At 42.2% G+C, this 18,210-nt stretch overlaps 1 protein-coding gene across 1 annotated transcript; it reads left to right on the top strand.

Annotated features, from left to right (window-relative positions):
- The first annotated feature begins 1,992 nt into the window (after window positions 1-1,992).
- LOC140077760 (cytochrome P450 2G1-like) lies at window positions 1,993-13,556 on the top strand. Its single transcript, XM_072125204.1, has 9 exons — window positions 1,993-2,267; window positions 4,818-4,980; window positions 5,090-5,239; window positions 5,773-5,933; window positions 6,111-6,287; window positions 7,790-7,925; window positions 8,066-8,253; window positions 10,810-10,951; window positions 13,169-13,556. The coding sequence occupies exons 1-9, from the start codon at window positions 2,091-2,093 to the stop codon at window positions 13,351-13,353; spliced, it is 1,479 nt and encodes a 492-aa protein (XP_071981305.1). The 5' UTR covers window positions 1,993-2,090; the 3' UTR covers window positions 13,354-13,556.
- Window positions 13,557-18,210: the final 4,654 nt, after the last annotated feature.

Raw genomic sequence — 18,210 nt, 5'->3', positions numbered from 1 at the left:
ATAAGTACAATCAAGTTCTGTACATTGGAAAATTTTCTGAATTTTGCTGTTGTAAGCAATGTGTGATTGTCAATAAAACTTTCTTCAAAAATTACATATTTTTTAAAGTGTCTCTTTTTAAGGACATCTGCCACCAGGATGAAGGATTGTAAACCGAGCACACTGACATACTGGTGGGCACCTCCTCTGTCAGGATCTGCTCTTCTTTAAGCTTTTTATGTCTTTGCTTTTACAAAAAAAGGCTTTGAAAATTATGCAAACGAGTCTGAGGGGCTCCCGGCTCCATAGGTGTTAATGGAACCTGGAACCCCTCATAATTTTTAAAGCTGTTTTTTGTAAAAGAAGTTTAAACCACAGCAGATACTGGCAGAGGGGGCACACCAGTATGTCAGTGTGCTTGACTTACAATACTTGAACAAATACCAGACTCATTGGGGCAGATTTACTTACCCGGTCCGTTCGCGATCCAGCGGCGCGTTCTCTGCGCTGGATTCGGGTCCGGACGGGATTTATTAAGGTAGTTCCTCCGCCGTCCACCAGGTGGCGCTGCTGCGCTGAAAAGCATAGGAACGCGCTGGAGTTCACTGGCTCGGGCTGAGTGAAGGTAAGTGCACGCTCCGCGACACATTTTCCGTTTTTAAATGCGGCGGTTTTTCCGAATACGCCGGCTTTTCGTTCGACCACGCCCCTGATTTCCATCGCGCATGCCGGCGCCGATGCGCCACAATCCGATCGCATGCGCCACAATCCCAGGGCAATTCAGGGAAAATCGGCGCAAATCTTCGGGTAACACGTCGGGAAAACGCGAATCGGGCCCTTAGTAAATGACCCCCATTGTCATTGGCTCTGTTTAGAAAAGTCTATGGGGGTCATTTATCTTTAGTCCGAACATTTGTGTGTGTCTTTCCTTGTTTTTTTTTAGAGTTTTGGACTTGTTTGATTTATCTTAGAGGTATTTATATAAGGCAAATGAGTCTACTTGGGGGTTTTACGACTTTTTGTTAAAAAATGACACAAAAGTCTCAAACTGTTCTGTAACTTCTTCTTTATTTTTTCCTATGCCCGGTCAGGACTGGAGTTTATTTGCGACATTTTAACTTCGGAAAAACTAAACTAAAGGGAAAACTTTAAAAGAAGTTACAGAAAAGTTTGAGACTTTTCTGTGACTTTTTAATATAATGTCTCAAAACCCCCATAGACTCGTTTGCTTGATATATCAACCTCTAAGACAAATCAAACAAGTCCAAACCCCCCAAAATACAAGAAAAGACAGGCACAAATGTCCCGACTAAAGATAAATGACCCCATAGTGTACTTATCAACCATCCAAGAATGTGTGGAAGACTCGAAGGAAGGGTAAGATCATCCAGACTCCTAGAAGAGATGGCAAATCCTCCGGGTATCCTACTTCCGATCTTGTACTTACATCTATTTTTAGGCACCACCAGCCCTGGTTTTATAATCTTTGGGGGGCATTTGGTCGATTTTTCCATAATTGCCAGGGATTGGGTCTGTATACAAGTTCCCTTTCTCCCAAAACTGGGTTTGTAGTGAAGTGGGTTAGAGAATGGACTATATAAATCCTAAATATAGATCCTATATAAATGGGTGACACAAAATTATTTAACATCATAGAAGATTTTATATAAATGGGTGGGAATTGGGCAAAACTTAAGCACTTTTAACCAAAGTACCTAAAGGCAAAACAGGTTTGACTTTAAATTGTAAAATGTCCCCTAGATACAACACATGAGTCTCATACCCTTACATTCACAGGTTCTATTTGTACAAGCTCAACCTACAATATCTGTTGTCTTTAAGCACAAAGTGCATAAGTAGCATTATATAAAAGCCAGGTAAACACGGGGCACTATCAAGCCTGTGCACAGCTTTTGGCAGGGAACCATATTGACTCTACAAGTGAAATGATGATCCCCTGCCAACCAATGGCCTGGTTGTAGAAAATATAGTCATTATATACCCAGGGAACAACCTCTCATAATGTTCAGTATTTAGACAAGATACCATTGGTTAACATCAAAGCAAAGGTCCAGTAGAGAAAAGCACATCGGACCCCTGGGGTATGAAGGATGGCTCTGTCCTGGTTTGAATCCGTGGTCCTCGTTCTCATCCTTTTATCCTTCATCTACTCCACATGGAATTCCATATACAGAAGACGTAACCTACCTCCGGGACCAACACCTTTACCTATCGTTGGGAATGTCCTCCACATTAAGAGAGGGGAGATGGTCAAATCCTTGATGGAGGTAAGTTTGGAAGAGGAAAATCTAAAGATGACATCAAATTCTTGTGTAGTTAAAAAACTAAGCAGTTTCCGAGAAGGAACCACTCAATTGTGTCAACTGTTCTTCATACTGTGATCATTCGTACTACTTGGTGTTCTTCTTCAAAATTCATCCATCTCTTTGCTTCTGTTCTTACAGAATGATTCCCCAAACTACATTGTATACATAAAACTTACATGTATACTTAATGTTTTTCTATAGGAGCCTTGTACTATAACTTGACACTGCCTTTAGCCCCTGTTTTTGTCCACCCACTGAAAACCTTTAGTAATTTCTTTTTTCCTAACCAGTGTAGGGATAAAGCATTAACTTGCAAGAGTACGTCCACCACCAGGATGCAGGGTGGTAAACCAAGCACACTGACATATGTCATTTGCATAATTTTAAAAGCCTTTTTTGTATGTCAGTGTGCTTGGTTTACAATCCTGCGCCCTGGTGTTAGATGTAAATCTAGAGTCATAGACAGTGGATCTGGTGCTTCTTATAGGACATCTACCACCAAGATGAAGGATTGTAAACCAAACACACTGACATACTGGTGTGTGACCCATCTGGCAGGACCTGCTCTTCTTTTAGCTTCTTAAGCCCTTAAGAGGCTTTAAAATGTCCTTTTTATCATTACTTTTATTGAATTACCAGTGTAGGAGGACAGAACACAAGCAGTTTGGCATATTATTGGTACAAGGTAGCCCTTAGCGCTCGTAGGATTTATGTATAACCGCTCCTCTCCAAATTGTACGTCATTATCCAATGCATGAAAACGGTATATCCCTGTTCCGGATGTCTGGATCTAAGAGTCCTTGGATGGGACACTCAACCCGACTTGTTATACTTACAACAGAGAGAGAGAGAAAGGAACAAAAACAAACTCAAGAATAAGCAAGTGGTAGTATGCTTTATCACATGTACTTGAGAATATCTAAGGGAGAATAGGGGGTGGGGTAAGAAGAGGGAAAGCAGGGAAGTATCTAAGGGAGAATAGGGGGTCGGCTAAGAAGAGGGAAAGAAGGGGGGTTATCTAAGGGAGAATAGGGGGTGGGGTAAGAAGAGGGAAAGCAGGGAGGTATCTAAGGGAGAATAGGGGGTCGGCTAAGAAGAGGGAAAGAAGGGGGGTTATCTAAGGGAGAATAGGGGGTGGGGTAAGAAGAGGGAAAGCAGGGAAGTATCTAAGGGAGAATAGGGGGTGGGGTAAGAAGAGGGAAAGAAGGGGGGTTATCTAAGGGAGAATAGGGGGTGGGGTAAGAAGAGGGAAAGAAGGGGGGTTATCTAAGGGAGAATAGGGAGTGGGGTAAGAAGAGGGAAAGAAGGGAGGTATCTTAGGGAGAATAGGGGGTGGGGTAAGTAGAGGGAAAGAAGGGGGGTATCTAAGGGAGAATAGGGGGTGGAGTAAGAAGAGGGAAAGAAGGGGGGTTATCTAAGGGAGAATAGGGGGTGAGATAAGAAGAAGGAGGAGGGTATTGGGTGGAAGTGTCTTGGTTCTGTCAGAGTCCTACGGTTTCAACCCGGATTTATCAGCCCAGCTACAACAGTTATGCAAACAAAGCATATGCATGAGAGTTCCCGAAATCAAGCCGAGGCCCCCATGTTTTACTGTGTTGTTCAGTTGATAAATGGATATCTACCATAGGTTCTTTCATCCTGTGATGTGATATGATTTCTGGGAACAAGTCAGAGCTCGTGGGTGTCCCTTTCATCTTCATATTTTTACATGTTCGCTGTCACTTGTTTACTACAAGAACTAATCATGGTCTGGTGTGAATATAGGTAGAACCTCCTGAGATCTAGGAGGGTTGTATATGGCCATAAATTGCATCTATTCTTTGAAACCTTGACTCTTTTTAAGAGGGATTGAACCCAGTTATTAGGCTCCTTGGTGGACACTGGGATTGGCAGCCCTAGTGGAACCCAGAAAAATAATCTTCCATAATCTTCTTAACATCTTTCAGCATAGGGAGACCAATAACAACTAACCATTGGGTTACCGGAAAGTAAGAACTTGGGCTTTCAAATGATAACTTTAAATACATATCAATATTAGTTATGAGCCAAATAAAGGAAGTCCCCCTCTTGGTTAACCCCCAGCCAGATAGATAATGTGCATGTGCATAGTAAGTTTAATGTAGGCAAGACAAAGTGCAGGCTCTGAACTAACCCAAGACCCCTGTTCCAACCTACTTGCTCACACTATGGTAACCTATAGGTGAAAAATGGACTACAGTCCCCACTCTGAGTAAGTGCTGAGAAACAGACAGATAGACAGCCACAAGCAAAGTCATAATAACTGTGTAAAAACCAAGATGGTAGCAAAGTACAAAATTGTAACACAAAGGGTAGTCAAAAACATTGCAAAGATCAGAATGCCAGCAATTGCACCCAAATAGTGCAACATCTATACCAACTAAGATCTTCTCTCTCTGCAACCCAAGGTTTGCCCCCGCTTACCATATATTCCAACACTCTTAGTATGTAATGTACAAGATGTTGGAAGTTTTTCACTTTGCTGTTTTTCAGTTTAAAAAGAAATATGGCTCAGTATACACTGTGTATTTTGGACACTATCCAACAGTTGTCCTGTGCGGTTACGACACTGTCAAAGAAGCCTTAATTGACCGAGCCGAAGACTTTGGTGGTCGTGGAAGGCTTCCTACTATTGACACATTTGTGAAATCACATGGTGAGTATTCTGTGAATGTACATATGGTACATGCAGTGTACAGCAGGTCGAGATTCATGGTATATGAAACTCTATACATCTAAACCATTTTTAACATGTTTTGTTTCAGGGATAGTTTTCAGCAATGGGGAAAGATGGAAGGATCTGCGCAGATTTTCCCTTACAATTCTAAGAAATTTTGGAATGGGAAAGAAAACCATTGAAGAAAGGATCCAAGAGGAGGCCCAATTCCTTACGGCAGAGTTCAGAATGCAAAACAGTATGAAAATAATCAGCATTATGATAATATAAGATGCAATATAGACAGGTGGGGGGTTGTTTAGCAGCAGTAAAAGTCATTCTTCACCGGGGAACCATAGCAAATTATGCAAAATTTGCAAAGCAAATAGAGGTTAATTTTTAGAACTCAAAGTGATGTGAATTATTTATTTTTGTATAATATGCCACTATATCTACAGAGCACAAAATGATGTATAGATCTCATGATCTAGATCTTCTTTTGCCCCCTCAACCGGGTCGATAACATCCTTTTTTTCTCCGTGACTTTTCCGTTTCTCTCCCTTTCCATTTGCTCTTCTTCCATTTTCTTTTCTCCTCTATCTACCTCTCTAACCCCCCTTTTACACTTCCTCTGTCCTTTCCCTTGCCCTATTCCCTCTCCATTCTACTTCTGCCTCTTTCCTAATATGTTTCACCATCTTCCTCTTCCTTTTCTTCCATCATCCTTCCATCACTCTTCTAGTGAATGGAAGATAATAAACCTCATATTTTCCCGATTTTTTTTTTATACAGAGCAATTCATTGACCCAACCAAATTCGTAGTCCAGGGAGTGGCCAATGTCATTTGCTCCATTGTGTTTGGGGACCGCTTTGAATACAGTAATGATAGCTTCCAGAAGCTTCTGGGCATGTTCTCCTCTGTATTTCAGGATATGAGCAGTTCATGGGGACAGGTGAGTGCCACTACATTGCCGTTATACTATACACCATCATAAAGAGAGGGGAGGGGGCAATCAGCCAATAACTGACTATGTTTATGTGCAATATTTGAGTTATGAGACTGAACTGAACAAACTTTTACTCCATTGAGGTTCAACCTTATTGCTATATTATTTCTATTCCTTACCCAGATGCAGGACATGATGCCCTCAGTCATGCAGTTTATACCAGGACCACACAAGAGAATAAATAAAAGCTTGGAAAAACTGACCGATTTCATCAAGGAACGAGTGAAGATGAATGAGGAAACGTTCGATCCCAACTCACCAAGAGATTTCATTGATTGCTTCCTTATAAAGCAGCTACAGGTACCTAAAAAGAGTAATAAGGGCTTAACTAGTGCAGGCGAGTGGTGAGTCCAGCAGCATTTCATTGGGTAGGTTGAGTTTTTCCTTCCAGCTTGTCCAAAGTCCTGTAGAAGAGTTTTTGAGGACGGGTATTGGGGGTCACAGTCCCCCAAGGTGTAGAATTTATTAAAGCTTTTTCCAACCTTACAAATTGGATTTATGTTTATGTCCATTTCATGCAATAGATGGGGAAATGGATTATTTTCGAATATCGAGTAGAACCTATTTGAATGCACGATGACCTTCCATCTACAATGACCATGTTTCATCCTTGTTATTGCACACATTGAACATACGATTAGGAGATTTATAATGAACCAATAATAAAAAAAGACCCTAGTGACATATATTTGTCCCTAACAGTCACAATGTGGTTGTCTGCTATCAGATTTATGAAGCCGAGAGACTCTCGAGAAGATCGGCTGGTGCTCTGATGGGTTGGTCCTTCTCATTTGTGGTGTTTCTTTCTTTTTTCTGACCCACCACTGGAGTGTAATACAGGTATATCTGTGTTAGAACAGAGGATCTATTAGAGGAGTTTTCCATCTTTTTTTGTAATCTATGGTCTATGCTTAGAATAGTCCATCAATTTTTGGTCTATGGACTATTGATGATGAGGACCCTAACCAGCTGTCTTTGAAGAGTTATGGCATGCAGGCTTGTTAACCTTCTTGGAGTTCCTCTTCTTACTTGTTGTACTATTACTCTTATTTTTTTTTAGATACAGATGGGGTGTCTTATTACAGGCGGTCCCCTACTTAAGGACACCTGACTTACAGACAACCCCTAGCTAAAGACGGACCCCATTGCCTACTGTGACCTCTGGTGACCTCTCTGGATGTTACTATAGTCCCAGACTGCAATAATCAGCTGTAAGGTGTCTGTAATGAAATTTTATTGATAATCCTTGGTCCCATTACAGCAAAAAATTTTGAAACTCCAATTGTCACTGGGACAAAAAACATTTTTTTTCTGGATCTACAATTATAAAATATACAGTTTCGACTTACATAGAAAAATTCAACTTAAGAACAAACTTATGGACCCTATTTTGTCCGTAACCCGGGGACTGCCTGTATATGGACACCATGGTCATACCTAACACCACCACTATAAATTGTAGGGTGATTGAGAAGTACAGCTGTGGAAGGCTGGAAGATCTGCTCTCTGATCCACTGGAATCTAACAAATAAGAATCAGTGGCTACCCAATGGTCCATAAATTTTTTATAAAATTGAATATCCCCTTTTCACAGTCCAAAAATGACCATAGTCTGATGCATGACTGATGGATCCGTACTGCTTGGATCCCAATACATAGGAATAAATGGCTTGTCCAACCTATATATAAGTAGACATATAAAATATATATAAAATACAACCTTTCATTTACATGGATTGATTTAAAAAAAAAGGTTCCTCCAAAATGGAACATTCCTTTAAGGCAGTTCATTGTGTTTTCAGGAAAAGGACAATCCTAACTTTGACCGGTATAATATGCTAATGAGTATCCTCAACTTGTTCTTTGCTGGGACAGAGACGGTCAGCAGCACCCTAAGACATGGCTTCATGATAATTATGAGGTACCCCGAAGTCCAAGGTCAGTCTAAACCATGGGATCTCATTGAGCATTTACAAGTTTCTTTACACTTTCCTGCTACTCGCTGTCCCCAGACTCCCCTTATAACATGATAAAAAGCTGCTTATTCCTTATATTTATCTTAACCATTTGTTTTCCAGCTAAACTTCATGAGGAAATCGATCGTGTGGTTGGTGAAAGTCGTGTCCCAAATATTGACGATCGCAGTAAAATGCCGTATACGGACGCTGTAATACACGAGATTCAGAGATTTGTGGATATCCTCCCAGTCAATGTGCCTCATGCAACAACTAAAGATGTCAACTTCAAGGGATACTCCATTCCTAAGGTAAAGTAATGGGATAACACTTTACTAGTGGCTAGTAATGCTCTTATATACAGGTGTAGAGTAGTAGTAGTGTACAGTGCACATATATACAGGTGTAGAGTAGTAGTAGTGTACAGTGCTCATATATACAGGTGCAGAGTAGTAGTAGTGTACAGTGCTCATATATACAGGTGTAGAGTAGTAGTAGTGTACAGTGCTCATATATACAGGTGTAGAGTAGTAGTAGTGTACAGTGCACATATATACAGGTGTAGAGTAGTAGTAGTGTACAGTGCTGATATATACAGGTGTAGAGTAGTAGTAGTGTACAGTGCTCATATATACAGGTGTAGAGTAGTAGTAGTGTACAGTGCTCATATATACAGGTGTAGAGTAGTAGTAGTGTACAGTGCTCATATATACAGGTGTAGAGTAGTAGTAGTGTACAGTGCTCATATATACAGGTGTAGAGTAGTAGTAGTGTACATTGCTCATATATACAGGTGTAGAGTAGTAGTAGTGTACAGTGCTGATATATACAGGTGTAGAGTAGTAGTAGTGTACAGTGCTCATATATACAGGTGTAGAGTAGTAGTAGTGTACAGTGCTCATATATACAGGTGTAGAGTAGTAGTAGTGTACATTGCTCATATATACAGGTGTAGAGTAGTAGTAGTGTACAGTGCTGATATATACAGGTGTAGAGTAGTAGTAGTGTACAGTGCTCATATATACAGGTGTAGAGTAGTAGTAGTGTACAGTGCTCATATATACAGGTGTAGAGTAGTAGTAGTGTACAGTGCTGATATATACAGGTGTAGAGTAGTAGTAGTGTACAGTGCTGATATATACAGGTGTAGAGTAGTAGTAGTGTACATTGCTCATATATACAGGTGCAGAGTAGTAGTAGTGAACAGTGCTCATACATACAGGTGAAGAGTAGTAGTAGTGTACAGTGCTCATATATACAGGTGTAGAGTAGTCGTTGTGTACAGTGCTCATATATACAGTTGTAGAGTAGTAGTAGTGTACAGTGCTCATATATACAGGTGTAGAGTAGTAGTAGTGTACAGTGCTCATATATACAGGTGTAGAGTAGTAGTAGTGTGCAGTGCTCATATATACAGGTGTAGAGTAGTAGTAGTGTACAGTGCTGATATATACAGGTGTAGAGTAGTAGTAGTGTACATTGCTCATATATACAGGTGCAGAGTAGTAGTAGTGAACAGTGCTCATACATACAGGTGAAGAGTAGTAGTAGTGTACAGTGCTCATATATACAGGTGCAGAGTAGTAGTAGTGAACAGTGCTCATACATACAGGTGAAGAGTAGTAGTAGTGTACAGTGCTCATATATACAGGTGTAGAGTAGTCGTTGTGTACAGTGCTCATATATACCGTTGTAGAGTAGTAGTAGTGTACAGTGCTCATATATACAGGTGTAGAGTAGTAGTAGTGTACAGTGCTCATATATACAGGTGTAGAGTAGTAGTAGTGTGCAGTGCTCATATATACAGGCGCAGAGTAGTAGTAGTGTACAGTGCTCATATATACAGGTGTAGAGTAGTAGTAGTGTGCAGTGCTCATACATACAGGTGAAGAGTAGTAGTAGTGTACAGTGCTCATATATACAGGTGTAGAGTAGTCGTTGTGTACAGTGCTCATATATACCGTTGTAGAGTAGTAGTAGTGTACAGTGCTCATATATACAGGTGTAGAGTAGTAGTAGTGTACAGTGCTCATATATACAGGTGTAGAGTAGTCGTAGTGTACAGTGCTCATATATACTGGTGTAGAGTAGTAGTAGTGTACAGTGCTCATATATACAGGTGCAGAGTAGTAGTAGTGTACAGTGCTCATATATACAGGTGTAGAGTAGTAGTAGTGTACAGTGCTCATATATACAGGTGTAGAGTAGTAGTAGTGTGCAGTGCTCATATATACAGGTGCAGAGTAGTAGTAGTGTACAGTGCTCATATATACAGGTGCAGAGTGGTAGTAGTGTGCAGTGCTCATATATACAGGTGTAGAGTAGTAGTAGTGTACAGTGCTCATATATACAGGTGCAGAGTGGTAGTTGTATGCAGTGCAGAGGCAGGATTAAAGTCTTACTATCCACTGGCCAGTATACACAAGTGAAAAGTAGAAAAACTAAGTAGTACTAATAAGTGTAGGATAAGAGTAGTAGAACTCTGCTGTTCCCACCTGCAGGATGAGAATAGTAGTAATCTGCTGTCTTTACATATATATATTGTGGTTTTTAGTTGCACGCAGTGTCGGACTGGCCCACCGGAGTACCAGAGGATCCTCCGGTGGGCCCTGGCTCAGCCCAATACTAAACCCCAGAGGTCTATCCGAAAACACCACAATTTGGAGACTGCTAAAGCATATTTCCTGGGGGATAATGAAAAGTGGGCCACGCAAATCGATTTTAAGGAAACCACTGGTAGCACCAATATATACAGGATACAAGATGGTGATGGTTCTGTGATCTGAATATCAAAAACAATATTTTGTCCGGTTTTTATTCCCTATTGTCATTACATAATATTGTAACTTTCATTCCTGTGTGTTTAGGGTACGGACGTCTATCCATTGTTGTGTTCTGTTCATCAAGACCCCACAAAGCTCGCCAACCCCTACAAGTTTGATCCCAATAATTTCTTAGACAACAAGGGAGGTTTTAAGAAGCACGTGACCTTCATGCCGTTCTCTGCAGGTATTTACAGAATTGAAATCAAACTGAAGGATTTTTTGGTTTGTTGGAAAAACGGTAACTTTAGTTTTGTGGGTGGTTTTTCTAAACTTTTATGTGGACCACCACTGCCAAAGGTAAAAAGTAACAACTGGCCAAACCAATCTAGACATCGCATGCATTTACATTTAATAACAATAGTTATAGCCGTATGTTGAATGCTAATATATAGAGAGGGTCAAATTTGGTAAATTTGAGGCCTGAGGCAAAATTACAACATGGCTTGGGTCTCCCGAAATGCTGTCATAATTCTGAATGGTGAAGCATGGAGTCTACTGAAAGTATTCCTTCCATCTACCCTATAATCCTGAGGCCCTGAAATATTCTTGGGTTGCTATCATGGGAAAATTGTCCTTGTCTGTAAGGCTTTAAATTCAGGACAGCATGCTGTGTCTGGTACACCCATTCTCCTAAAGGACATCTTCCACCAAGATCGATGGTACCACCAAGACCATTCTCTGAAATGGTACCACCAAGATCCAGGATTGTACAGCAAGCACACAAGCCTACTGGCAGGATACGCTCTTCTTAAAGCTTCCTATGCCCTTGTGTTTAAGAAGAAAAGTCTTTTAAAATTATGCAAATGATGGTCTCGTTTGCATAATTAAAGGCATGTTTTGGTAAAAAAAAAAAAAAACAGGGATAAGAAGCTAAAGGAAGAGCAGGTCCTGGGGGCACATGCCAGAATGTAAGTGGGCTGGTTTACAATCCATCATCCTGGTGGTAGATGTCCTATACGTGAGGCTATTGCATCATCTTACTAATACTTATCCCCTCACATTTGCTCCTCTTATAAATTTGGGCAAGAGAAGGACCTAATGGCCACATCCATTGTGCACGGAAACAGGCATTTCCATCTATGGTAGTTTGCAGATTTGCTCACAGAAAGGCTTAAGATACAGGACACTTCACCTACAAGGTCATATGATACATTTATAGGTCTCCAAGATGCTGATTCTTTGGGGGGGGGGGTTGATTATTTCTCCTGCACCAGAAAATAATGAATTAGCACATTAACAACACATTTTTAAGGCTTTGAGACCATCTTTTGGTCTTTTTCCAACTCGTCCGACAAAGGGGCGCTACCTCATGACAGTGGGTGTGGTTTTTGAGAAAGGGGCATTGCTGTATTGAAATGATGCACCAAAAAATTGAGCTGGGTACGCCAAATTGTAGCAAACTGCTTAAAGCAGGTCTAAAACATTATTACGATTAATCTGGTGCAGCACTGGATTATCGGTGACCAGCTCTGCACCTTCTGAGCCTGAAACACATTTGCTGCTGATCCACCCTTTAAAGGGCACCTACCACCACAAATCTACCTATAAAGGTAGATTGGGTGGTAGGTGGATCATTGGGACGTGAGGATAGCCCTTTTAAGGGCTAATCCTCACGTCCCTGCACTTTTTTGAGAACTTTAATTTGATATTTATTCAAATGTACTTATGTGGCTACCGGGGCGTGGAGTAGCCGCTTATGAGATTACACGAGGCGGCTACTCCACGCCCCGGTAGCCACTTTACTCCTCCTACTCACCCATCTTCGGCGCGCAGCTCCGCGTAGCTGCGCGCCCTCGTCCGGCGAGCCTGCCGTCTGCGCATGCGCAGAAGAGCAGGCCCGCGCCTGCGCGGTCACAACTCCGAAACAGGCGCGGGCCTGCTCTTCTGCGCATGCGCAGACGGCAGGCTCGCCGGACGAGGGCGCGCAGCTACGCGGAGCTGCGCGCCGAAGATGGGTGAGTAGGAGGAGTAAAGTGGCTACCGGGGCGTGGAGTAGCCGCCTCGTGTAATCTCATAAGCGGCTACTCCACGCCCCGGTAGCCACATAAGTACATTTGAATAAATATCAAATTAAAGTTCTCAAAAAAGTGCAGGGACGTGAGGATTAGCCCTTAAAAGGGCTATCCTCACGTCCCAATGATCCACCTACCACCCAATCTACCTTTATAGGTAGATTTGTGGTGGTAGGTTCCCTTTAAATTGAGTATGCAATACCATCACTAACCACATGGGGCGCTGTGACTTGTGAGCAATAAAGAGCACAAAGGACCATAATAATACTACAGTAGCAAATGGACTTAATCATTAAAGCAAGGGGTATGGAAAGAAGAGAGGCATGCTGGTCCATATTATAGGATATTTACAAACATAATCTGTAGCTAACGAGTTTCTCTCTCATTAGGGAAGCGGGTGTGTGTCGGAGAAGGTTTGGCCAAAATGGAGCTCTTTATTTTCCTTACAACCCTCTTACAGAACTTCCGATTCGCTCCTGAGACGCCATTCACAGACAAAGACATTGAACCTCTGATGGCCGGATTTTCCAATGTCCCAAAATTTTATCGGATGGCGTTTGTGCCCCGAGTTTAGTCTTGGATAAAGATGATGATCTGAAATGTTACAATTCAGCCCGGAGATCAGTGGTTATGGAAAGGAAGTCATAGATGAAAGAATGGAAAATATCCATTTATAATGTCAGAGTTTTTTTAAATATTTTGAAAAATCGAATCCGTGATTGTCCGTTATTGATTATTCAGGAAATGAGCCTCAATAAATCATTGAATTTGACTTTATCACGTCTTTATCGATTGTTCTTATTTCGAGGCGCCATACATAGTGATCAACACACATTTGACTGTTTTTATGGGTTCAATATATTTTGGATCTATCCTTAGGATTAGTTCTGACTGAATCCCAAAAAGTTCATGTCCTGCCAAAAATGTTTTCGGGTCCGGGTTCAACTGTATCTTCTTCTAGGAATTGTAAATATATTAGAAATATGAAGAAAAAATAATAATTTGGTTATTATAAGGAGAAGTCTATTGGATCTTTAGATGAGAAGCATTTAGCTCTAAATGGATGAAAAAACTTTGCAATTGTAATGTATTTCTATGTATAATGGACATTAGTGGATTATAATATAGGCAGTTCAGGTGATAGCCTGGGGTCCAAGCCTTCTGGCCCATGGCCACCCAAACCACCCACCAAATTTCTTACTGAGCAGGACCTTCACCCCTTAAATCCTTGTACATCTGTTCCTGCTTTCAATTCCCTTGTGCATAAGAACTATTTCTGGACCCTTGAAGGTCATCCAAAGGTCCTGATTGTAGGCAGGCAGAGGGGTCACATCTTCCATTCCCCAAGAATGAATCCAGATTTTCAGGGGCTAAAATATTCATACACCCCAGAGCCCATGGCAGTGATAATCCGCCCCTGATAATGATAATGGAGATATCAGGGTTATGGATGATGTAACCTTGCTAAGTGTTGTACCATACATAACTATATAAACATAACCTCCTCCTAGCCAGAGACGTGTATAAATACACTGTATAGGTAATGCTGTCATATTTTTGGTATTTCTATGATTACTGTTTAATATTTACTGTATTATAACTCAAGTATAAGCTGAGTTATTTTAGCCCTATCGGCTTATACTCGAGCATATAAAAATAATAAACATTTATACCTACCCTCCAGCGCTCCCCACAGCTCCTCTTCTCCTCCGGGCACCTAGCAACTCCTCTTATATTTTGTCCAAGGAGGGGGCTAGAAGGTGTGATACCTTGATTGCACTGCATTACAATAGTCAAAATATCAAATATATAAAGGGTTAACTATGGCAGGCCTGGGGCCTTCACTACCATGGCAATGAATCGGCACCCTCCGATCTCAGACGTTGTGGGGAGACCTGTAGACCGTCTTAGACACAGCAGTCACTATGCAGCATCGAAGCCGCAATCTGTGCATAAACCGGCTGTGGCCCTTAGTGGTTCTTAGTATCTGCCGGACTCCACCTCCTGAGCAGGAGCATCTTGTGCGATCAACACAATAGTTAACTGTACGAAATCTTCCACGACCACCAAAACCTTCTGCTTGGTCGCTAAAGGCTTCTTTGGCTACACGGGACAAATGTTGGATAGTGTAGAAAATATACATTGTACATGGAGCCATATTTCTCTTGCGGCTACATTCACATGAACATATCCCTGCCCAGCCGTAGCCAGGTGGGTATATGGTTGGATCCTCTCTCCATAGAATATAAAGCCATGCGGATGTTTTCACGACCGAAGATAGAGCATGCTCCATCTTTTTTTCAGCTATAGCTTCAAACTGTGTTATGTAACACACTGAACATGCTGCACATACTCAGTGGGGCACATTTATTTACCTTCCACGTCGCGATTCCCTATCCGGAATGTCTGACAACATGGATTGTGCCGCGATTCACTAAGATCATGCGCCCGATATCCTGCATGTGTCGCTTCCCCGCTCAGATCTGCCGGAGTTCACCTTCTTCTTTCCGGTGCATGTAAGTGCCTGCCTTGTGAAACAATTTTAAATCCCGCAGTTTGTCCGAATCCGTCGGATCGTCCAACAGCCCGTCCCCCGATTTGTGTCGCATGAAAGTTGTCGCCAAAATCCGATCGCGTGCATCACAATGCCCTCCTAAATCCCTGTCCCGGCAGTGTGATCCCCGAAAAGTCGGAAAACCCGATGGAAATGTGCCCGTGGGGCCCTTAGTAAATTAGCCCCAGTATGTTACAGCTGGGTCCAGCCAGGAAGCAGGGCCAGCTCCGGAGTACATCGCGTGGATCTTGTTCACCTGCCGGACCTGGGACTGCCATCAGAGAATCCGACTCCCACTGGTAAGCTGTGTGGGTGGGTCGGATTGATACTTGACCACGGTTTTTAAGGAGTTACCCCAAAATTTGGAGGAAAGCTGACACCCGTAGCTTTTTGCGCTGACTCCGTTTAGCAGCCAGTGCCAGAAGTGGAACATAGTAGTATGTCACGTTGCGGAAAGTCCCTGCCGCCTGTAACGTACTACTACATCCAATGTAGGGAAAGGATTAAGGAAGTATCTAAAAATTATAACGTTTTTTGTATTAATGACATATACAAACATTATATAATAAAAGCTTGGTAGATGCAGTCGTTTCATCTGGGTCCAGGCATCTAGGCTCCAGTGACCTATCCAGCAGGTAGACGGAGCACGTGCTGAGTCTCTATACACGGCTTTTTCCTGTTCTCCCTTAGACTGCAGTTGAGAGGGGCCGCACATACTGCTTTACCACTGCACAGTCTTTGCTTGGGCCCTTTGCCAATCTGTAGGGCCAGTATAGGGTGACATTTACTACTATTGCAAGACAGGTTCATTTTCATGATGTTCCACTACTTGGATGTGAATAGTGACCATAGTCCTGCAGTCAGACCCATTTAATGCAACTTTACAAATCAATATCATAGAAATGTTGTGGCTCTTCTTCTATGATGTTAAGATGTAGCAGATTCTTATATATAGACTGCCTCCCTGCCCCCCCTATATATAGCCTTCCTCCTACCCCCCAGTATATAGCTATTCAGCCAGCCCACAGTATAAAGCCTGCTTCCTGCCCCCCAGTTAATAGTCAGCCAGCCCCCAGTATATAGCGTGCCACCTGCCCCCAGTATATATCATGCTTCCTGCCTAGTATGTAGCCTGCCTCCTGCCCCCCAGTTTATGCGTCCTGCCCTAGTATATAGTCAGCCATCCCCCAGTATATAGCCTGCCTGCTGCCACCAAATATATAGCCTGTCACCTGCCTCCAGGATATAGCCTGCCTCCTGCCACTAGTGTATAGCTAGTCAGCAGGCCTCCAGTATATACCCTGCCCCCCGCCCCAGTATATAGCCTGCATCGTTCCCCTAGTATATAGACAGCCCCCTGTATATTGTATAGCATGCCTCCTGCCCCAGTATATAGCCTTCTTCCTGCCCCCAGTATATAGCCTGCCTCCTGCCTCCCATCAAATAGTCTGCCACCTGTCCCCAATATACAGCCAGCCTGCTGCCACCCAGTAAATAGCGAGCCTGCTGCTGCCCAGTATATAGCCTGCCTTCTGTCCCCCAGTATATAGCTTGCCTCCTGCACCCCAGTATATAGACGGCCAGTTCCCTGCCCAGCAAACAAAAAAAATAATTTACTCTGTACTCACCTTTCCAATGCCCTTGTAGGTCCTCTTCTTGTTTGCTGTCAGAGGCCCTGGCACACACTATGATGTCAGCAAGCGGCTGATGTCAGTGTGTGCACTTCAGACCTGTGCCGTGTACCAGCTGCTGGCCACCAGCAGAAAGCAAGAAAAGGACCTGCCGGGGCGTTAGAAGGTGAGTATTGATTTTACTTTTTTTATAGACTCGAGTATAAGCCGAGTTTAGTTTTTTGTGCTGGAAAACTCGGCTTATACTCCAGTGTAAACGGTCTATAGGTGTAGGAAAAAGACAGCGAAACAATGTAACTGGCCACCTTGTGAAGGAGGTACAGGAGGTATTTACTGCATCCCTACTGGGCAATTCTACAATGTAGTTAACAAAAATGTAAACATATTTTAGAACCAAATGGCAGTGCTATTAAGCAAAAGTTAACAATATAGTAAATCTGTTAGCATTGGAGCTTAGGCATTGGAGATCGAGGTGATGTCACATGATGCAGTGCGTGCATAATTTGCAGCCTGGAGCACCGGAAATCTTGTCCCTGCACTCTGTGCTGCTAATTATAACTTTCTTTTCTAGGTGTCCCTGGCGTGTTGAGACTAGCGACGGACATCTACGGGATCAAGATGAAGAGGAGCAGAGGTAAGTATTTGAAGGTTTTTTAATGTTTCTTGAGTGTTTGAGTATTTATTTTGAATACTGAAAAATTTTAGAGCTTGTTCCATGGGTTGATAAATAATGGCTGATTTACTCCAACAAGGTCATTGGTTGGATGCTTGTCTTTACTTCACTAGAACATTCAATATGGTTCCTTGCCAAAAGCTCTGTCAAGGCATCAATAGTGCACTTTATTTTTTCACCTGTTATATTAGGCTACTTGTAAACTTTGGGTAGTATTTGAAAGCTATTTTAGGTTGAACTTGTAGGAATAACATGAGAATGCTAAGTTTTGAGTATTGTATGTTTCATCTAGGGGAGATTGGACAAATTAATGGCAAGAATCTAAAGTACAGGCGGTCCCGTACTTAAGGACACCCGACTTACAGATGACCCTAGTTAAAGACGGACCTCTCTGCTCACTGTGACATCTGGTGACCTCTCTGGATGTTACTGTAGTCCCAGACTGCAATGATAAGATGTAAGGTGTCTGTAATGAAGCTTTATTGATAATCCCTGGTCCCACCAGACCAAAATAATTCAAAACTCCAATAGTACAAGATTATTTTTCAGTTTTACGAGTGGTGTGGCTACATG

Source organism: Engystomops pustulosus, chromosome 9 (assembly GCF_040894005.1).
Source record: "Engystomops pustulosus chromosome 9, aEngPut4.maternal, whole genome shotgun sequence".
Lineage (NCBI taxonomy): Eukaryota > Metazoa > Chordata > Amphibia > Anura > Leptodactylidae > Engystomops > Engystomops pustulosus.
The sequence above is the reverse complement of the archived record's forward strand: the minus strand, read 5'-3'. Positions and strand labels throughout refer to the sequence as shown.